This window comes from Trichoplusia ni, chromosome 13, assembly GCF_003590095.1.
Source record: "Trichoplusia ni isolate ovarian cell line Hi5 chromosome 13, tn1, whole genome shotgun sequence".
In the NCBI taxonomy this organism is placed as follows: Eukaryota; Metazoa; Arthropoda; class Insecta; order Lepidoptera; family Noctuidae; genus Trichoplusia; species Trichoplusia ni.
This window is the reverse complement of record NC_039490.1, coordinates 2,500,101-2,523,718: the sequence shown is the minus strand read 5'-3', so window position 1 is coordinate 2,523,718 and position 23,618 is coordinate 2,500,101. Positions and strand designations below refer to the sequence as shown.

The window sequence follows — 23,618 nt, the reverse complement described above, 5'->3', positions numbered from 1 at the left end:
TTAGTTCAGGAATTATAATCGTATTTTTTCTTTAAATTTAGATATATCCGAAATTAAGCTTTACCCGTAGTTGCCTATATAAAAGTTTCTTATAATTTGGATAGGGGAAAGTTTTCAAGATTTGACACCAAACTTTCATTTATCTGCTCAGCTTTTCCCCTAGAACTGCTTATCTGGTTTCCACAACTTAGTTATCCTAGAAACACTTTATCCCTTTCACATTCCTGATTTATGTACCTTACTGGAACTTAGAGACTGATGTGATTTTTCCAATTCTGTCGGTTTCGGGCAAAAGGTGCAGGATCGATCCCAATGCAGGTAACGTACCAATGTGACTTTTCCTTTCTTGATTTTTTTTCAAGGAAAACGTCGTAAGAAAACATGAGTTCAACTTCTAGATATCATAGTTCATAACATACAGCCTGGTGACAGACGGATAGACAGCGGCGTTTCAGTAGTAGGGCTCCATTAACCCTTTGGGTACGGAACCCTAATAACAATCCATCACCAGTCAAAAAGTTTTCACCGCACCCAAGACACCACTAAAAACGGTGAAATAAAACATCGTTAAAAAACCTAGATTATAAATATTGGCATCTAAAATCGCCAAAAATCAAACTTAACACTTTTAATATATGCGAAGAGGACTGGACTCATAAGTGGGACGTATAAAGGTTGGTATCATTATCCCCTTTACTAAATTTAATACGTATAAGATTCAAATATCCCGATACGAAATTGCATAGTACCTATGCATAGCATCCCAACTCGTAACAACCTAGCCGCCTAGACAGGTAGATACCTAACGTGTGTTCGATATAAGAAGCACTAAACAAATGATTATGCAAGCCAAGCTTATAAAAGCGTGTTGAATCACAAAGGTACTTCATTTAAACCCAGTGACCGGCGTGGGAAGAATAAACAGCTGATACTTCAACGTTCAATACTTTTTTTTTCTATAATACCATGCCGTGGTTAACCCTCGGATGCCCTTCACCCCCTACACATTTAAACGACAGAGAAACCCCATGTCAGGTGCGAATTATCAGAACTATCTCGGACGTCAATGGAACAAAGGCCAACAGTGGCACTTTTCCCATTTTCTGTATCACGTACTCTCAATATAGAAATTCTATTGACAAATATGATCACAATGCAGCTGTAATATAACTGCAAAACTCCACGATGGCTTGATAAGTCGGTTTAGTGCCAAAAAACCACCCAGTGTGATGCCAACCGCCGCGGAGGGTTGACGGACCGCGCCATATACAACCAACCTCATTGGACAAATATCGCCCTTTGGCGTAAAACGTCCAAAAGCATACGTGTCCTTATGAAGGAAGAAAATTTCGCGAGTTTTCTTTTGGACTTCGTTACGACTTTAAATTGTTATAAGGACAATAATTTCTACAGAATATAAGTAAGTACTTACATAATATAATAAACTATTTTTTATTTATTACCTGCTTACTTAACTTTACTGAAGTTAGTAACTTGATGCAGTTTCATTCTTGTCTTGGCATTCGGGTAGCTTTTGATGTTTTTGTCATGTATCTAAGCAAGAAACATAGCAATTGGCCCTGTGCCAGTATCGCCCACCTTGCCACTACGTTACGGGGTGTAATAACTTTCAGTGAGGGAGACAGATGAGACATTTGATAAGTTTATTTATGTTTCTTTTTTTAAGGTCAAGAATAAGTTGTGATACTTAAAAAAAGTGAGGAAGTAGAACGTTGGTCAATAATTAAATTATAGTTCTCAAAATTAAGCGCAATGAAGAAAAAAAAATACAGTCGAATTGAGAACCTCCTCCTTTTTTGAAGTCGGTTAAAAAGAAATTCTGCATAATTATTATACATTTAACTAAATATAGACTTATAATTGCAAGTTATCATAAACTATGTTAAATACTAAAAGTTTTATGCATTATTTTTTCCTTTATTTATTTTCGTCTCCAAATAGTTATTATGAAGTTACTATATTAGTTAATATGGTGATAGCTAAAATTACGAATATTTCATAAAGAATTGAAGATTATGATCATTAAATCATCATCATCGTATCATTAAGTATAACGAATAGCCGTCAAAGTTTAATACGGTATTTGGACACGGAATCTAAACTAAGTTTGACGAATATTATATTACCTATAGTAAAAACACTTACTTATAACTTTTATATAGTCTTAATATATAATTGTTACTCACGCGTAAAGAAATTAAGCGCAGTTCTTTATCAAAGAAATCTTTATCGCTTTTAAAGGAAATGTGATTTGCCATTACTTAACTTCAGTTTTTATTATTTCAAAGAGAAGTAGGAGTTTATTTAAATTTTTTCCCAAGCTATATTGAGGTCATCCGTCAGCTAGCAGCCTTACCTACTGGATAACCGTGGTCCTACTCATATTATAAAGCGACAGTTTATTTGGATGGATGGATGTTTGTTACTCTTTTACCTCAAAATCATTGGAAAATTTTAACGAAATGTGGTAAACAGGTAGCTTATAACCTGGATTAACACTAAGATAGTTTTTGACCCGTTTCATGTTCCTGTGGGATCATTTTCGATTTGTAGCAACAGCAACAACTTGTATCAAATAATAATAAACATACGTTTTTAAATAACATGGTCTCGGCAGATAGCCCGAATAGGCATTGACTCCTTCACTGGAATTAGTGGCGAGACTTTAAAAGCCTCCAGGAACAAGACTTATAAAGATAAAGTTAAGTACTACAACTTTACCTTTGACTTTAATAATTATATTTTATTGTATCCAGAACAAAACAGAAAATTTATTGCCCTTTTGAAAAGTTAGGTACTTCTTTGGTTTAATGATGAATGATCCTTAAGGTCTTAAGTATAATATGAAACCAATCACTACCGAATGTCTTTCAAGTAATGATTTATTCTCATGCTGAAACTTTTACTTAAGGGTTTTAGGTCATACTTGAGTCACCATCCACTTACTGAAACCGGCTTTAGTCAGTACCGAGATGATCTGATAATTCTTTTTTAACTAGGATTATTGTTTTTTCGCTTTTCTCTGATATTTAGTTAGTTAACCAAATGGTGGAGCTGCAGATTTTGATTTTATTGAAGAAAGCAGAAAAATTATAAGTGCATACTAACATAATATGCATATTAATATCCGACATAGTTATAATACAGGTCAAAGGGTTTAAGTCCTAGCCTAGTTATAAGAAGGAATGTCGAAGTTTCAGACAGGCGTCGAGAAGGCGCGACGAGACGCTTTTACGAGGGAATTATTCTCGTATTTATACTGATTTGAGCACACTTCATAGGATTAATGAGCTTGTATTAATTCTTCGTGAACTTCATTTAAGGGCTTGACTTTGGCTTTTATTACACGTATGTAATTATTTTGTGATGTGACCATTTCTTACGTTCTCGTTAACAAAGCTTTGGAAAGCTACATTGTTCAGAGGCAGACGGATATGGTGGAAGAATAATAGATATTTTATGTTAATTAATGCTAAATCTGTCTGCTTCTAGGTGCAACCATGGAGACCGATGATATCGAAATGGAAATTGCAACACGTAGGTAAAGTACAATGATGTGCAGAAATTGATCTCCCATTCTTGTTTAATTGACATCCATAATCGAACCTCTACCTTCGGCATGCCAAACCTAATAATTTGAGGAAAATGATGAATCCAGATTGTTCCAGGTTTCTGGAAAAATTACCACCTCAAATTTGTAGAGCAATTTGCCGAGATAAATAAAAACACATAAATGGTGGTAGGTTTTGAGTGATAAACAAAACCTACTGCTTAAAGTTACTTGATTTGCCGAAAGATCAAATCTATCGTGACGTCAGGACTCACTCTTCACTCATTCAAGTCTACCACATTACCTACAGTAATCCTTTGAAGTTGTGTAAGAGACACTGCTATACCCCATGCATTACGCACACGTCAGTCTTCGACAACCATTTCAATATTACCTTACCTACGTGGCTAGTAGGCTCAGAATTCCGACTATCCGCTCGTTAAAACCTAATTATAGGTATTCATTTTATAACTAAATACCATTTTCACTTCATTCACAAACCGCACGTGCTAATCAGTTGACTTGGCCTTTCACCAGAACATACTCATCTAATTAGACCATACCATTTCGCCAAGATTTTTGTCCTACTAACTATCCCATTCATAATCGCTAAACAAATTGTCATATATTTCACTCACCTTTCTAAAGAAATTAAATTAAAATTAATAGATAGATAAAAATCGAAATACCCACGTTTTTAAATGTAGGTACCTCCACAAAATTTTATCAAAATCGGTACACCGTTTTTATAGTTATAAATTGCATAGTCATCAGGTTTGAAAATTTCGGCCTGCTAGCTTATTGGAATGCCTCAAAATTGAGTTAAAAAGACAACACACAAGGGTCGTAGTCTACATGGCCAAGACTGGTGGTAACTCACACCAGACGGAAGTGACCTAACTATCAATCAATAGCTTATGTTTATGTGGCATATATGTTCATCTACGTTGTAGGTAAATAGGTTAACAAATATATAATTTACACACAGACAGGTGGAGTCGGCTAAGAAAATGGATTACCAGGTTAAACAAAGTTTTAAATGTCATTAAAGTACTTTTTCTTTTGATCATAATCAACCTTGGTGTTCTAAGGAACATGGATATGCCTTCCATGGTTATGGACGGCATAGACTTTTTATTTCTTATTTTCGGATCACGCTTTACTTACAACGCACAGAAAAACATTTTTTATTTGCAAACCAAATGTAGATTAGTACTGCACGGATAGCCGAGTGGTTGAGGTCACCACGCCAAACCCACTATGCACGTCGTGTTGGGGTTCGATCCCCGCGTAGAACAAGCATTTGTGTGATCCACGAATGCTTGTTCTGAGTCTAGGTATCTTTGTGCATGTGAGTTGTATGTTTTGTAAACTCACAAGGATTGGAATACTCAGTGCGGGAAACGCTTTAAAAAAAATAGGTTTGAAATAAAATGCTTTTGGGGTTTAACACACTGTGATTTTGCAGTTGTAGAAGCGTGACAACGCACTACGCAGCGTAGAGTTGCGTCTCTTTTTCACAAGAGCAACTTTACCCAGTCACTGACCGTACTAATAACTATAAACTAGGTACTTGAGTTTATCTTTCAGCTGTTTCCATCCATTCTTCACTCTGTTCTGTATCTGTTACTACAGTTGTCACCCGAGTTTGATACCGATCTGCCACTTTAGTGCCAAATGTACTCGCAACTACACTTTGGCACGAGTCGTAACCAATATTAGTGCTATCATGAACACGGTTGCAACTAAGCCATTATTTTATTTACAAAGACAATTGAGCCTACTTTGGGATGAGTTCAGTATGATAAATTTAGTTTTGTCTACCTGTTAAGCGTGGTTCGAGATATTATATTTGTAGCGTCATGCTAACTCATAAATAAAACGAACTCTTTTGGAAAGAATAGTAGATAGTAAAAAGTTTTACCTTAATCTTAAGTATGCAATCATTTGAGCAAGGCACAATATAAATGTAAAATTATTTAGCAAGTTAGTTTCACCAACAATGTTATATTGAGTCCCGAGTCATTAAAACTGAACTCTCCTTTCCCTCTAAACCTTAAACTTCTTTAAAAAACAACATTATTCTTGTAAAATTTCAACACATTAAAAATACCTAGAAAAAATATAGCTTAGAAACTAGCTTTTCCATGCCAGTAATTATGTAGTAACGCATACTCGCGTGCCTGTCTGAGAATTCAGAATATCAGGTGCACGTGACACTAAACGGCTGCAAAGCCCTGCAGCACGTTCAAGAAATAATAAAATAACGTGACGAGTACTATATTTAGACGTCTAGCTGTTAGTCAACAGGAAATGTGTCTGATTATAATTAAAGGGAATACTCATTGTAATTATCGATGATATCTTAGTTATGAAGAATTTAAATTGGGTATCAGATTTGTATCACTTTCCTTTGGTTCGAATGGCAGTGTAGAGTTTAGATGGTTTGCTCCTCTCAGTTGCTGAAACTTTGGCCTTTGTGGTACTTCTACAACGACCTAGGCAGTGACAAATGACTTTGCGCAGAGGCTCGTTTAACACACACACACCACAGCAGTAAAAGTACTTCTGTAATTGGTTGTGCCCCCAGATTTCTTTTTCCTTTCTCTTACGACCCCTCGGCAGTATCTAGAGTATAGCTAACCTTTAAATACTTTTAATCCTGTACAAGGCACTACCTTCAATTTCGTTTATACTTCCTTTATTTACCTACTGAATTATGAGAAACCCTTATGTAAATTGGCTCTTTATTGCAGTTTTAAGAAAAAAATAGGTAGGTTTTAGGTCTAAGAAAATGAACTTGAATTCGATAGCGCCATTGTTGCCAAGTTCAATCGCAGCGACATAATTATGAAAATACAGAATTTCAACACTGGATCGTCATTGAAAATAGTCTTTAAATAGACTACACCTTTTCCACTCATCACGATGCTTTTAACAAAGAAATGAAACTAAAGAACCAAAATCGACTTCATTTTGTTTAATTTTTTCAGATTATTATCGGCACAATTTCTTTGGCCCTTTGAAAACTCAATGTTATTCAAAGTATACATAAAACATTGGGAGACCTATTAACCTACTGTCAACGAGTCTAGTGGATCAGTACCTATAACTGGTTTGCTTAAATATATTACCGGAATAAAAATTATCGTAACCGATTTATGCAAATAAACCACTAACATAAAAAAACGTCACAAACCTTCAAGGTCTTTTAAATCGACTTCGAACCAAAAATAGAAACAGACCATTTTTAGCGTTCTCGTTAAACTCAGACTTAGCATCTCCTTAGAGGGTTGTCTTAAGGGGGCGACACGTATTGAAAGCTGAAAGCTGAAACAAAAGAAGGCAGCGTAACAAAACATTGACGTCACAACATCAACAAGTCATTACGTAACACTCGCGTCAAAGCACACGTTACGTAGTTACGTAACGCGTTTTGTATCACGTTGCAATTAAAAACACTCTAGACTGTGACTGAATGAATTGTATTTGAGAATCATGTCGCGTCTTCATGCTTAATCTAATGAAACAAGGTTCATATTTCTGTAACAAAATATTGATTATAATAATAGAGTAGTGTTACTGCCAGGTGTACTTGGCTTGTGACAATATTCTAATTTAACTATAGTCTAGCTGGCCCTTGATCTAATTCGAGTTAGCTAATCGCTTGTCTAGTCTGTTTTTAGTTCGAAAACTGTCTGATATGATGTATTGTTTATTGAATACGTAATGCTTAAAATGCGTTATATAATTTCTGTTTTTCTGTTTGTGTAGAGCGAAGCTGTTCACTATATTAACTTATCCGTACATTTTCACGTTTCCTTGATTGAATTCTAATTAAATTATAACAATTAAGCATCAAAATATTAATTTTATTGAAGCGACTCAAAATGTCTTGATTCGTTTTGGTTTAAACTAATCTATATTTGTGTAATGGCGGAATAACCTTTTCGTAAGATTCATGAATAAGACAAGTTTGTATTGAATTTCTAAATGAATGAGTAATTGTTATACCGGCTAAGACCTGTCAAACTAAATTTAGCATAACTACTATAAATCAATGTATTGGGCGTGCGAACGCAGCATTTATTTTGGTCGTTCGGATATACTTACTCTGAACAAGCAATCGTTTATTATTAGGATACTCGGTTAGTCTCTATAGCAATATCACTTTTTTATGGTTCCGCATCCAAAAACCTCCTGTTACTAAGGCTCTGTGTGTCCGTCCGTCGGTCACCAGGCCCTGTCTCATGAACTAGCTAGACAGTTCAAATTGTAATGTCACAGTTGTATTTCTGTTGCCGATATAACAAGAAATAAGTAAGAAATTAATGATCGAGGTCAAGCAACGTTTCCACGGCCACAAACAAAAATTCGAGGTATTTCTGATATGCAAAAATTGATTTTGCCACCCAACCAATTTGTTCATCTTTAGAATTTTTGAACGGGACTTGCATTTATTTGCAAATATTTTCACAATTTTTCGTAAATGATCGTTACAATGCCAAGAAATCTTGGAAATAACAACTTTGCTTAGATTTATCATTTGACAGATAAGAAGAACAATCACAGGATTCGATGCGTCGTATTAAAAGCTAATAACATATTATTGACTGTGAATCAATTTATTTAGCACTTTTAAAGCACTTGAGATATTATCAGAATCCTTTATTTTCAATTCGAAACAGAAGTTGCTTTGATCTCGTAAATAGTACCTATGTGTGAAAAGTGTGGAACAAAACTCTATGATTATTTTTTTGTTAAATCGAGAAACAGGTATACGTTATAAAAATATGGAGCAATTATAAACAAAACACTTTCTTTTCTGAGTAAGTAAAATTCCCAATTCAGTAAGCAAAAGTTTTACCTAAAATTGTAATGGAAAGTTGAGCTCTATCTTTCAAGAACGGGATATGAAATACGGGTGCCTTAATTTAGGAGTTTTGTCTTCTTTTATTTTTAATAGAATTCTTCATCAATGAATGAGCTCATAGCCCGTCGCAATGCGGTAGACGAGCCCAAATCGATGTCTGCTCCGCAATCAACCGCGGTTTATCAAACTGATACTTAATCCTATTGTTAATTAATCCATCGAAAATGAGTAAAAGTATTAACGAAATTAAGTTTTTTGTAGTTTATTTACCGCAAGACATCTTGATTTAACATTAAAATTTACATACTTCTTGTTAAAAAATATGGGTTAATTTTAGTACTTAGCTACTTAAAAATTGTTCACACTCTATGTATAGACAAATTGAATAAGTATATATTGTGTACAAAAGCTTGACATTCTTGGGAATGAATAGTTTTAAAGCTATAAATAAGCTGGAGATATAAAATTGACGGGTCGCGGTGAACGTTATAGAACTCTTCCAAAACGGCTCTACCGGTTCTTAAAAAAATTGTGTACATTTTCGGAAAGTCTGAGAATCGAACATTTTTTTAGGAGTGTCCTAAAGGTATTTTTTTTTTCATTTGTATATAATGTTTTTTTCAACACAAATGCAAAAGAATGTTTGCTAGGTCAACAATAAGGTTTTGTCAAAAAGTATTAATTCGTTAAAAAATATGAATGTCACAATGACTGCGCCAAATTGTGAGACTAGTCCAGTTTATTTTACTTGTTGTTATGAAATCGATAAACCACTGTACATTGCAATATTATTTAAATTATGTGGAAATAAATTAAAATCATAAATCGTTCTTGTTTTTTAATGTTTTATGTGTAATGAATGAGTTAAAGGATCGTAATTAATATGAGGATAATAAGAAGATAGTCCACCACCCATAATTTACATGCATACATGCATATTTATACTGAGGATTTAAATTTTATTATTTTCCGTGACCCCTTTTAGGGTAAGTTTTATTTTATGGTTAAAAGTAAACTCTAAAAGAAGTTTCGAAAAATGCTCAAGTACAGACACTCTACAAATCAATCAATTTGATTTCATTCGTACAATTCTATTATTCGAGAAATTAAGTTTGTTACATGTTTATACAAACCCTACCTATACATAGAATATACCCATACATGGGTATCTATATTTTGTTTTATATAAACGGAATTTCCACAAATTTTCATTCAAATCTAATTATTTAACTTTTATGTAAGTGACAACCTGATTTCAAAACACGTTTTCGGATCCAGTTAATTTTTATTTTAATAGTACACGCTAGGATTCGATGGTACCACAATCATTCATCTTCGGGATATCAGAGTATCAGAGTGTGTACCGTGTAGTGTTTTTTGCACGATGTATTTCTTTACGAAGTTTCTTTCATTTATTAGGGGGTCGAATCCAAGGATGGGGCGAAGTGACTCGAATAGAAGTTTTACGAGACATCGTAAAATGAGCAGCGGGCTGTCGATGAACTACAACATGCACGGCTGGCGGCAGAACTCCCTCACCATTAACACTATAGCGCAGAACTCCGCTTACCTCGCCGAGAAACTTATGGTTGATCAGTAAGTATTGCACCAAGCTCACTATTTTTCATGTCTTGGTTTTCTTGCGGTTCTATGCGTGGATGGTTACCCATTGGATCGTTTGATCCACGTCAATGCAAGATGCAGGTTCGAACCTAAGGCAGGCAAAGTACTACTTAATGTGACTTTTTCTGTAATCGCCAACCCGCAGTGAGCTAGCGTGGTTATCAATGTTTTAAACCTTCCCTGAACGGGAGGAGGCCTATATCTAGCAGTGGGTCGTATATAGGGTGCCATATATTACTATTTTCCAAAGCTTCCAGCTTTGTAGAAACCTTGCTTGTTAGAAACCTAAAAGAAGTCATTCGAGTGTTGTTACACGAATTGATGGTAATTTCGGTTAGATACCGCTTTGATCCCAACACGATTGAAGAACTCTATTCGGTCAGGGATAATTTCAGTTCATAGTCAAGAACGCTAGTATTTTAAACAAATCGGCTGTTGACGATAAATACGCGTGAGTTCATCGTTACCAATTAGAACTACCTCAGGTAATATGCCTCCATTATTTTAATGGAAAAGAGAATTTTAATATTCCGGTTTCAGCATCAACACGTTTCTGATAAACCAATTTATTTCTTTTTTTTCGTCATGTATTATCTAGTTATTTAAAACCTTTTTTTTTCTTTTAGAGGAGAAGAAGACAAGCGCTTGGCGGCTCCAGTTTCTTGGTTACAATTAGTAAGTACTATAAGATCTAAACGTATTCAGTAAATAAACATGCACATAACGAATTTACAGAGTAGGCGGGTGTTTATCAATATCCTTTTTGTGTTACAAATAAAAATCAACTAAATCAAATGAAGATTTGATAGAAAGATACAAATTTTGACAATACATCTTGTAATCGCGATACTGTGGTCCATAAACATTGCGTTGACCGCTTTATACTTGTGGAAAATAATGTGTACTGCGAATCGAAACTGCGCCAATCTATAATCCATTCATACTGCAAAGTCTTAACTGAAGAAAACGGCGATTGTACGAGGGCTTCAACCCAAGCTAATCTATGTAAGAAAAAGAATAGTGAGTGTATAAAAACGTGGGGAAAACTAAGGCTTTGGTTCTAATCTGATAGAAAAAGCTTCGCGTAGCGCCAAAACAGACCGACAACCGTTAAATTCGTTATAGCGCTGGCGAATACATTTGAAAATTCAATAGCTGGGGTAAAGCTACCAAACGTGATGATTTTTCCATCAGACGTAAACCGGGCCTTAGTTACCAAGTGTAATATTGTGATTGTAACTCTTGCAGTACAGATATGCGACACCCTTGGAGATTCTACTGCTGCTGTTCGCACTATTCCTGGCCTGCATCAACGGTCTCTTCGTCCCGGTAGGCGTCATCATCTACGGCGAATTCACGGCACTGCTCATCGATAGAACCATCATGACTGGGACATCGACTGAAACATGGACCATTTCAATGTTCGGTGGAGGTAGAATACTGTGAGTAACTTGAAGGGGAATTAGCAAAAGAGGTCCCAATAAGACCCTTGTTGACGATAAAAATATAAATATTTTCAATGTAAACTGTTAAAAAAGGTTTGATCAAATAAAAGGTCATGTTTTAGTTCACTTCTTGTAAAACAACATCGTTCAACGCTCATTTATTTGATGACTTATCGATAATCCCGCACAAATCAGAGATAATTTTATTTTTCACTCCCGGCGCAACAAGAGGGGTGTTATAAGTTTGTATCTGACAGTCGTATCTGTTTGTGGCATCAGAGCTCCCGAACGAATTGACCGATATCCATTTAGTATGTTTTGTATTAAAGGTGAATAATTATTATGTGCAAGTGTTCTTGATTGATAAAAATCGGTCGAGTTATTTAAAAATCGTGGGGACGAAAGCTTCCGGCCCCAGAACATCCCCTGCCCCATTTTTTTTTAATTGTTGTTCGTGTTGACAGTACAAATGCATCGAGAGAAGAGAACAGGGAGGCGCTCATCGAAGACTCACAGGCATTCGGTATCGGCTGTACAGTGTTCTCAATAGGCCAGTTCATTGTTGGTGCCATCAGTGTCGACATATTCAACTATATGGCTCTCAAACAGGTAATTTTGAACGATACAAAATAGTTGTAGAAACATAAATAATAGAGCGAATATAACCAACTGGCTGTTGCCCATCCACTACAAATCGAAAATGATCCCACGAGAACATAAAATTGGGATAAAACCTATCCTATTTGTTAATCCTGGTTATAAACTATCTGTGTACCTAGTTTCGGCTCAATCCATTTAGTGGGGTTTGCGTGAAAGAGGAACAAACATCATACGAAGAAATTTTCGCGTTAATAATAGATATTACTTTCGAAAAATAATACTACATTACGAAATTTTGTAGGAAACAAAACTGAACTTGAATATTCGCTCGCCCTATACTCCAATACTCATCCCGCTCGGTAAAAATATGTTTTTATTCACTTCTTCTCAGGTCGACAGGTTAAAGGCGTTGTTTTTAAAGGCTGTGCTTCGCCAGGACATATCTTGGTACGACTTGAATACGTCCATGAACTTCGCTACCAAAGTCTCGGAGTAAGTATTTATTTAACTCGTTACATTAGCTAAAGCAGTGTATACATGTCTTTACTACATAATATTTATTGAAGTTCTTCGAATCTCAGCTCTATCGTATACAGTATGTCAAAAAAGTCAAACAGAAAAAAACGTTTGTCTATTTGAAGAATATTTCAAAATTTATCTCAAATTTAATTGCTTTGTATGAAGATTTGCATAGGAGACCAAGTTATCTACATAACTAGTCATCAAGAACCTCAGTCTCCAAATACCTTATATATACTAATCACCAAGAAAATGGAGTAGAATTTCTTGAGATGCATTATAAAGGATCATCAAGGTACAAATTTGTAAATACATATTTTTTAATTTTTCATTAGTGACATCGAGAAGTTTCGAGAAGGTATTGCGGAGAAAGTGCCGATCTTCATTTATTTGGTGATGTCATTCGTGACGTCAGTGCTCATCTCCTTCTGTTACGGCTGGGAGCTCACGCTGGTCATCCTCTCGTGTGCACCCATCGTCATAGCAACTACTGCTGTTGTGGCAAGGGTTAGAACGACTGCTCAAAATATTTTTATTGTTATCACACTAACGAGAAGCAAAGAATTACTAAATATTTGACAATGATCTGGGTAAACCTAGATACAGTTTTCAGTTTTAGAATTATTCATCATCATCCTAGCCTCTTCCGAACTATTTTGGGGTCCGCTGAAATATGTAATTGTTTTTTTCAACAATCAAATTTGCATGCTGTGATCTTACATCAAAGCTGTGATCTTGCACCACATTTTTAGCAAACAAAGATATTTGCTCCAATTTCATTTCTACTCACACGTTTGGATGTGTTGCAGATACAATCATCGTTAACAACACAAGAGCTAAGAGCGTACAGCGTGGCTGGTGTAGTTGCCGAAGAAGTACTGTCAGCGATACGAACAGTGGTTGCTTTCGGTGGAGAAAAAAAGGAAATAGATAGGTAATGAGTAAAATACACACTACAAACCAAAAACTAACCTCTATACCCGCGTAAAATTTCTACAGTTGCAAGCGCTAATAGAAAAGCCCAAATGTACGAAAATGAGGCCTCGTTACGTCACGGGACTAAGTTCTGTTATAACCAAATACATATTCGAGCGTTTTCTGCGAGAATCATCAGCTATCAACGCTGATGATTCTCGAAATGTCGCTTCGCTGAGCAAATGCTCACACTAGAATGATCATAAGCGTGTTTATTTACGATCATTCTTCAAGGGGACAGTCCAGAAAATACTTTGCGATTGTTTATACACTCATAATCGCATTTCAATAATTGTCTCGCTTTTAAAAGAGACAGCAACCCCTAAGTTTGATTCGTTATTTTTTCTCAAGGTATAGGTATAGGAAATATCGGCTAAAACGTTCGTTCTCATAAAAAAACATCTAAAGGTGATGATATGTCGTATTTGCAGAATAAATGATTTAATTTAATAAAATATGGTTGCTGTTTGTTAAAATAGCTGATTTTCGAAATTTCTTAAAAATATCGTAGAAACCAGGGTAAATTTAATTTAAAACTATGTTATCATTTTAGGTTCTAGCATTCTAGCTCTTCAACAACCAATAATTTTGCATTTTTTTCATTATTTCCTAACAGGATTTAATATTACAGGTATGCTCGTCGTTTAGAGCCTGCCAAGAAGATGGGTACACGGAAGGGGATATTTTCCGGGTTGGGGAGCGGAGTCATGTGGTTCATAATATATGCAACCTATGCACTTGCCTTTTGGTACGGCGTCGGGCTCATCCTGGACAGTAGACATGAAGAAAAACCTGTCTATACAGCGGCCGTGCTTATGATTGTAAGTATTCCTTAGTTCTAAAGAGAAAAAAAATATTGCGGAAACATAGAAGAAACATCCAAGGAATATTTTTTGTAAGAAACCTTTCAAAGAAAGCTGCAGTAATCTTGAGTTTTAATTAAGGACGCTTTACAAGAAACGCAGTGGTAAAATTCAGTGGAATATTGTAATATTGTTTTTCCGGAGTATAACGCTAATCCATCAAAGCCGTGGGTACGGCGTGGGGATATATTGATATATACTTCCACCGACTTAAAACACTACGAGCTCCATATACTGGATAAACCGCGGCGTTGCTTATGCTCTGCACGACTCAGGCTGAATTGTTGATATACATGCCAAATCTCTATAATTGGGTTTAGTATATTTTTCTCCAAAATAACGTTTATCATACTTTTGATGTTTAGAGATTTGAAAACAGGGGGTTAGTGAGATACTATTTATAGCATGTTTTTAGGTATTTTTCAGTGTGCTTCAAGGTGCTCAGAACGTGGGTCTGACGGCCCCACATATGGAGGCTATAGCGACAGCCCGAGCGTCTGCTGCCTCAGTCTACGCTGTGATAGACCGCAAGCCGCCGATAGACGTGTTCTCCACTGAGGGCACCACGCCGCAACTGAGTGGTGACATCGAATTCAAAGACGTGTACTTCAAATATCCTGCCAGGAAAGACGTACAGGTACAAGACTTTTGACTTCACAATGAGAATGAGACACAATTATCCTTCAGAAGCAATTGTTTTCAACCAACTTCAAAAGGAGAAGGGTCTAAATCCCTCTGCTATTTTTTGGTTGTTACCTCAAAACTGATTTCTGGATGAACTGATTTGGTTCATTCTCGCATCTCAAATTTCATCCCGTTTAGCTCAGTATTTATTATGATGTCGTATTGTTGTATAGTTAAAACAATATTATTCTTGTCGATCTGCTGACATTAAGAACGTCTTAGATTTACGATACGTTCCAAACGTAAATGGGTACTTTGACGTGTAATCATGTAATGTTTTTGTTCAGGTATTAAATGGCCTTAATCTGACGATACCCTGCAACGAGACCATAGCACTGGTGGGTCCTAGTGGTTGCGGGAAGTCAACGGTTCTGCAACTCATTCAGAGAATGTATGACCCCGACATGGGAAAGGTCATGTCCTCAGGTTGTGACCTCCGAGAAATCAATGTGAGGCACTTCAGAAATCACATCGCAGTTGTCGGACAAGAACCTGTACTCTTCGCTGGTACCATCAAGGAGAATATTAGGTAAAACATCACTGTAACTTATATCAAAACGTAAAAACTTAAGCATGCTTTTTAAATTCAAAAAAAAATCGGGAATTGCTGTAGGGTGACAATCATGTAGGTACAACTAACACAGCTTCTTGCTAACAAATGAACACTGGTTTTCCTCCCATCATGTATTGTTATCGAACCCAACACCATACTAATTTTGTTAGAAATGTGATTTCCTTTAGCCTGCTTTTCAATTTTAGTATATTATGTTATATCACTAGAATCCTTAAATTACTTACTCCAGCTTAATCGCTGTATTTATTAGAGAAAAAAAATACTGCCCTAATTACTGCGTGTGTAAGTACTGCAACTAACGGAGTAACATCATCAGTCAAAACTTTCAATTATCAGCTTTCCTAAAATAAATATTCATCAACTTTGTTTACAGAATGAGTAACATGGCAGCTACTGATGAGGAAATTTACACTGCAGCGAAAGCGGCTCACTGCCACGATTTCATCAAAAAACTTCCTGACGTATGTATCTTATCAGAATATTTGATTCTTACCTCCAAATGATTTTCGACTCTCTGCTCTGTTTCTGACCATAGCTATTTGAATACAGTCTTACGACACAATGATCGGTGAGAGAGGAGCTCAGCTGTCCGGAGGTCAAAAACAACGAATTGCTATTGCCAGAGCTTTGGTACGAAAGCCAAAGATTCTGCTTCTCGACGAGGCCACATCAGCTCTTGACTCCAGCAGCGAGAACAAGGTGCAAAGAGCCTTGGACGCAGCTGCAGCAGGACGTACCACCGTGATGGTTAGCCACAGGTACTTATATAACCTAACGCCGCGTAACTTAGGCGATCAAGGCTACACTAGATCCCCGGCTTTGACGATAGGTCGCGAAACAGTTGCAAAATATGAATGAAGTGTGTTTAAACACGCTATGTATTAATTGATAAAGTAAACATGACTTTTGAAGTGAACGTGATTTAAAGATTAATTGTATTTTTTCTAAACTTAGGTTGGCGACAGTCCTCAATGCAAACCGAATAGTATTCATTGATAAAGGTGAGGTGATAGAGCAAGGCACTCACGACGAACTCATCGCGCTGAAAGGACGGTATTATCAGCTGGTGTTGGAGGACGAAGCACATTCTGATGCTCCTTCAACGGCAATTGCGCCAAAACGTAAGATATTTAAATAAAATTATAAAACGTAGGGTTTTTTTTCTATCAATCAACTATCTGTAATTTCATATTTAGGACATTATACATTTTATTTGATTATCTTAATTGTGAGGAATAATTTTATTCAGAGATTCATTACAATACAGATGATATTTAGATTACTGTGTTTAACCATAACAAAACAGTTTTTCAAATGTCGAATGGTATCTGAAATAAGAATAAATATCACGTAAGACGCACGGTACACGGCTTACGGCAAAGTGCGAAGTCTTTCTTTAACAACTGCACGTTTTATAGAGGTGTTAATAGTCGTTTTGAGACAATGTTAAAATGTTTATTCTCACTTTAAGGTGCCCAGTTTTCAAAGAAACCGCGTTTAAGTAAACTGGCATCGGTTGACTCCGTGACGAGTAACGTATCGGCCGGATCAGCGTCAACTGACGCCTCTGAAGTCGAGGAAGAAAAAATTGAGGAGGAGTTTCATCCGTCAACCTGGCAAATTTTGGCGCTCTGTGCTCCTGAGAAATGGCTGATGATAGCTGGAGTGTTCGCTGCTGTAGCAGTGGGATCATCCTTCCCAACGTTTGCGATTCTCTTTGGAGAAACTTATGGGGTATGACAAGTATAGCCTAGTGAGTTAATTCCGCTAAGTAGCTTATCACTTTCCTAATAAAGCTATAGTTTGGATATCAATTTTGCCGAATATGAAATAGATTCCATCATAAAAATCCGATGAGCGTTTCATATGGATAATGGTGTTACGATTGACCATTGAACGACAGGTCAGATTACTAGATTTATGATGATATTATCGGTTCTTTATGTCGATTTTAATTGTACAATCATTATTTTTTTCCATTTCCTTTTATTTTATTTTCTTGTTATAGTTCTTGGAAAGTCCAGACTCGGATTGGGTACGAGGACAGACGAATATTATTGCGATACTGTTTCTTCTTGTGGGCGTTTACACCGGGGTTGGCATCTTCTTCCAGATATTTATTTTCAACTTGACTGGAGTTCGATTGACGGCTAGGCTAAGGTAATTGCGTTTTGAAGAGGAATCTTTTCTAAGTCTTTGTGCCAAAAAAACCTGTGTATAGATTTAATTAGTTCAAGTCCACTGGGCGCGTGGATCTATGTTTATTTATTTAAATTGCTGGCATTCAATTTAAGGCATACCTGGTTACAACACAAGTTAACGCCAAATTGTATGACAGTTAGTTGGCTATAAAAACGCGCTTTTTCAACATTATTTATCAACACTTTTCTACGAGTACCGTTGAGATTTAGTCTTCATATACTAATAGTTCCACTCAATCTCCTTATGAGTGCGTGCGATTGCACAATACAGTTTTATAAGCGACAGTGCTGCAGTACACAAATCAACAAACACAAACAACTATACACACAACTTCACTATATTTTTACAAGTACATGGGTACCACATGGGACTGTGCGTTAAAAGACACACCATTACCTATATATAGTATATTGATAAGAGGTTTCGTATAATCTTATTCTCTTTGCAGAGTAGCAGCATTCAAAACTATGTTAAACCAAGAAATCGGTTGGTTTGATGATCCGAGCAACGGAGTCGGTGCTCTGTCCGCCCGTCTGGCCGCTGATGCCGCTGCGGTCCAGGGAGTAAGTATAATAGAACCATTTTTTTTTCTCTAACCCACTGTTGTCCAGCGCTGGGCAAAGGATTCCCCCAAATCCTTCCACGATTCTCTATTCTGGGCAGTGGGCAGCATGGAACCATTACATACCGCATAAAAAAATATATTCAGTTGGTACTCGTTGCAGATCGTTAAACTTATGAAATTTATGAAATACGCTTTTTGTATTTGTGTTTAAATACCCAATTTTAGAATGATGAACGAGAAAAACAGTTTTTTTTTTATGAATTAGGGTAAGAACCGTATTTTTTGGTTGATAAACTAGTGTAGTTTATCTAAAAAATACGGTACCCTATTACTAAGACCGTCTCACCGTCTCACCGTCTCTTCGTCCATCAACAATCTGTACAAAAAGTGTAAAAAAATATTCAAGAAGCCTGCCATGAACCATACCGTTGAGGTTTTAAAGATACGGAACTCTTTTTACGATACCGTTTATCATTTCGTTTTCAGGCAACAGGAACACGTATCGGTGCTTTAATGCAAGCTTCAGCCACCATAGTGATCGGCATCTGTCTGTCTCTGTACTTCACTTGGAAGATGACCCTGGTCTCCTTGGTGTCTGTTCCCATGGTCATCGGAGCCGTCGTCCTGGAGGGCCGGGTGCTGTCCGCCGGCCTGTCTCTCGTCAGAGAGGCCTCGTATAGAGCGACCACCATCGCGACAGAGGCTATTACGAATATTAAAACTGTTTGCGCTTTCTGTAAGTATTTGTTTTGTTTAGTCGTGTTTATATATCTTGCTGTTCGGTACTATTCGTAGATTCGTATGTACGAGGTGCGATCCTAAAGCAGGCAAACTATCAATGTGACTTTTTCAAAGTAATACGTATTTTATGAATTATTCTAAGACACCATTAACATTGGAACCTGAAATCGCCAAGTCTATAGGTTTGCCGGCATTATAGCTCAGTTCCGTAATAAACATGATTTATGTTCGAGAATTCTTAGGCATGTTTGAAAAAATCACTCGGGCCGTTTAAAAATTATGGGGGTGAAAGTTTTTATATTTTCTCATTTCACCTAGGTGGTGAGGAAGGAGTTCTGCGTCGCTATCACGAGGCTTTCATTGAGGGTCGTGTGGCGGCTCGCAAGAGTCTGCGCTGGCGCGGGATGGTGTTCTCCTTCGGGCAAACCGCTCCCGTCGCCGGCTACGCGCTGTCGCTCTATTACGGAGGCGTTCTTGTTGCCAACCAAGAAATACCCTATAAGAGTGTTATCAAGTAAGTTTAAAGATCTGTCTTGTATCAATACAAGACAGAACTTCAAACGCGTTTGCTCTCGTACTTCATTTGCTTAGGTTCATAAAAAAGGTAAACAATCTTGGGAGTCCTTTTTGCAAACACATGTTAAGTAAATAAACGATTTTTATGTTAAAGTGGTATGAAATAGTATTTTATTTTATCATTTTAATTGTTGTTTCTGAGAAGCCATATTTTTGGGCAGAGTATCAGAAGCCTTGATCTTCGGCGCGTGGATGATGGGGCAGGCGTTGGCGTTTGCTCCAAACTTCGGTGCGGCTGTGAGCGCTGCCGGCAGAGTCATGACGCTACTCGAGCGAAAACCCAAAATCGTCAGCACAACAGCGCCTTCCGTATCAGAAGGTTATGTAAGTGCTGATCATCTCAACACATAAATGTTCTCTTTAACCATTACTTCATACGGTCAGTGAATGACGGCTATGCGGTCCTATGGAGGATTTTTGGTGCAAGAGGTTGCAGGTTTTCCTGTTTGTTTTCCAACGTTAGGTTTAAACCAAAAAAGACCAACGGCGAAGACATATCGTGGGTAAATCTAAATTTCAGACATTGGAATCTAGAATCGCCATACTCTACCTATCTAAGCAAGTGCGGTAATCAATACCTACTCAAAGCCTTAATCCAGTCGTGGGACAATTAAAGATTGGTTTATTAATTTAATATCAATGAAATCACTGCTTTGTCCTAAACATAGGTAGGTATTGTTACTAGTTACGAATGCATGGTTTGAAAAAGTCGCCATCGAACTCAAATACTCCAATTTTCCCTCACAACGTTGATTTAAATAGGTCAATAAATCCGCCTAGCCTTTTCAGAGGTTTAAGAGGTTATCTTTATTCCAGATCGCAAAGGGTAAGATTCAGTACAAGAACATAAAGTTCCGCTACCCGACTCGGCGAGAGGTTGAAGTTTTGCGTGATCTCTCCCTCCTCATCCCGACTGGCAAGCGCGTCGCCTTCGTCGGCCCCAGCGGCTGTGGCAAGTCCACACTCATACAATTGTTGCAACGATTATACGACCCCGAAGACGGATCCGTGGTGAGTGTGCAATAGCCCTCGACCTGTAGACAAGCACCATTGGGTCCGGTCGCTTACTCGATTAATCGATCTCGATACTTCAAAGTTACGTCACTTGTGGAAAAGGAGCACATAATGACGAAGTATCAGGTCTCTGCAATTTTGAGCAAATCTTAAGGGAGAACAACTTACGTTCAATTAAGAAACAATCATTGTTAGTTGTTACTACTTCGAAATAAAACCATTAGTTATTATCTAATCGTTTTTAACACATAAAATATCTCTAATTGGACGCAAAAATTAAAAAGGAATCCGGGTTTCTGTTTATGTACCTACTGGAAATTGGTGGAAATAAATACTGAAGAGAATGTAAGCTATTCTACCTACTACTATTTTTATTTCAGTTTCTCGACGACTACAATACAAAAGCGGACATGCGGCTGTCGACGCTTCGCAACAACCTCGGCATCGTATCACAAGAGCCGGTTCTGTTCGACCGCACCATCGCTGAGAACATAGCTTACGGGGACAACACGAGGAACGTTACCATTGAGGAGATCGTCACGGCGGCCAAGCAGGCTAATGTCCATTCGTTCATTGCGGCTTTGCCTAATGTGAGTAATTCACAATGAGGAGAAGGGATTCTAAGCTAACGCTGACGCTTTGATTCATTTTAAGGCTGATTGATAAAACTAAACCTAACTAAATCTCTATATACTTACGAATGCACGGATGGTGGAGTGATAGGTCGATAACCACTGTATGCAGCGTGTCTTGGGTTAGATCCCCGCCTAAGACGAGTTTTTGTGTTATGTGCAAATTCTAGTCTGAATATTCATTTAAATTTAATGTAAATGTTTGGAAACCTCTGGCGATCCAAGCGATCATAGCAGCGCGGGTGACGATAAAAAAAACATGTCTTGAAAATACCTATATTCATTGTTTTATACAGGCGTATGAGACTCGCATCGGAGCACGCGCATCGCAACTGTCTGGGGGTCAGAAACAGCGGATAGCCATCGCGAGAGCGCTGGTGAGGAACCCGCGCGTCCTACTGCTTGATGAAGCTACCTCCGCTCTTGATACACACAGTGAAAAGGTATAACTTATATTAAGAAAATATGTAAAAATATTATCGGCACCCTTTCGTCAATATTCCGAAAAGTCAAAGGAGAAATTAATCAATGGTCTAAACGAGAAAAGCTTTCTATAAAAGAGATTTATCATTATGTATTAGCTACTTAAACAAACGAAATTATTATCTAAGTTTATTAAAACGTGCCCCTACTTGTAATCTCTTCCACAGGTGGTGCAAGAAGCGTTAGACAGAGCAAGTGAAGGTCGCACTAGTTTGATTATAGCACATCGCTTATCCACTATACAGACAGCTGATATGATTGTCGTGATCAACAAAGGAACGGTCGCGGAGATCGGGACGCACAAAGAGCTCATCGCTTTAAGAGGTATTTACGCAAGGCTGTATGAACTACAGTGCGGTTTCGCTGAAGAAAGCGACATGGAGGGCCAAGGCGCTGAGTCGTAAATAACAATAGGATATTTAGACAAGTTGTAAACCTGTAGTTGCAGGCGTAGAATCCCTTTCAACATTAAGCTATCTGCTGTTCACGGTCAATCGTGTTTACACGGCTTTACGCCGATTAATTAAACGTATTTTGACCCTTAAGTCCCTTGGAATAGGATACATTTTACTTTGACGTAGACTCCTTGCTTGAATCTCGGTATAACACACGATTTGGACCAAACATTATCTACGGCATGACGAAATATGTAGTACGCAATTATTTAAGTCAACCCATACACGGATGTGCAACGAGATGACGAACAGACTTCAATTGTTATTGTAAATATAATGTTAATAAATTTGAGAATGTAATATATATTGAAGTGTATGACCTATTGTTTACGTCAAAATACAAAGTGTTATATCTAGATATAAAAACTAAGAGTAAAATGTTAGAACCTATATTTTGCTCATGTAATACCTTACCTACATTCCCTCACCTGTGGCCTAGCCCCGTCCCCGAACATTCCCTTTATGAAAAGACAAACTATCCCTCTAATAACCTAGTTGTCTACTAAACTATCCGTCAAACATTGTTCATTTGACTTAAACCCTTATTGCTATTGTTCTAGAGTATATAATCAATCAACAAACAGTCTTATCACAGATGTACTTAAAAATCAAATTATTCTATATTTTTAATGGTAACGCTGTCTTAATCAATAATTGTATTAAATTGAATTAACTTAGGTGATTCAAATCACAGCTTTGCCTACTACGGTGCCTTGAAACAAATTAGTTACCGTTTATTTTTATCGGCTGTATGGCTGTTATTAACCAAAGATTTTTTATTTTTTAATCTGTCTTTATACTAATGAATTATATTATGAGCATTACTAATTATTGCTTCAGTATTGTAAAGCATCTTTAAATTAGCATTTCTAGAGTAGGTACTGTATCAAATCATCAAATAAATTGTGCTCAAGTGTAGATAGATGTAACCTCATGTGATCAAAATGATATTTTTATACCATGTTACGATTTGTAATGTTATTGGTGTTTTGCTAAATAAAGTATATGTATTATTTAGTTGTACAGATAAATATTTAAATAAAATGTGGACTTGATTTTTGTTTTTCTCTGGTTCTTTATTGTTAGCACTACAAAACACAAGTCAAAACTAACTTTATCATTGACCTCCGAAGGTTGAAATTGCAATATGTATTAGATTAGTATGAACCCTTACAACATTGGTTTCGGACTAAAGTATTAAGATATCCTCATGATAAAGGAAG

General features: G+C 36.9%; 1 protein-coding gene across 1 annotated transcript; it reads left to right on the top strand.

Moving 5' to 3' along the window:
* The first annotated feature begins 1,204 nt into the window (after positions 1–1,204).
* Positions 1,205–23,450, top strand: LOC113499843 (multidrug resistance protein homolog 49-like). The gene is made up of 25 exons (XM_026880410.1): positions 1,205–1,420; positions 3,514–3,562; positions 9,864–10,040; positions 10,694–10,742; positions 11,316–11,509; positions 11,977–12,121; positions 12,504–12,604; positions 12,967–13,138; positions 13,441–13,565; positions 14,238–14,427; positions 14,885–15,106; positions 15,441–15,682; positions 16,101–16,188; positions 16,277–16,485; positions 16,682–16,848; positions 17,199–17,461; positions 17,736–17,887; positions 18,378–18,492; positions 18,981–19,230; positions 19,554–19,749; positions 19,973–20,135; positions 20,628–20,822; positions 21,206–21,415; positions 21,754–21,900; positions 22,108–23,450. Exons 2-25 carry the CDS (start codon positions 3,522–3,524, stop codon positions 22,342–22,344), a joined length of 4,050 nt encoding a protein of 1,349 aa, XP_026736211.1. The 5' UTR covers positions 1,205–1,420; positions 3,514–3,521; the 3' UTR covers positions 22,345–23,450.
* Positions 23,451–23,618: the final 168 nt, after the last annotated feature.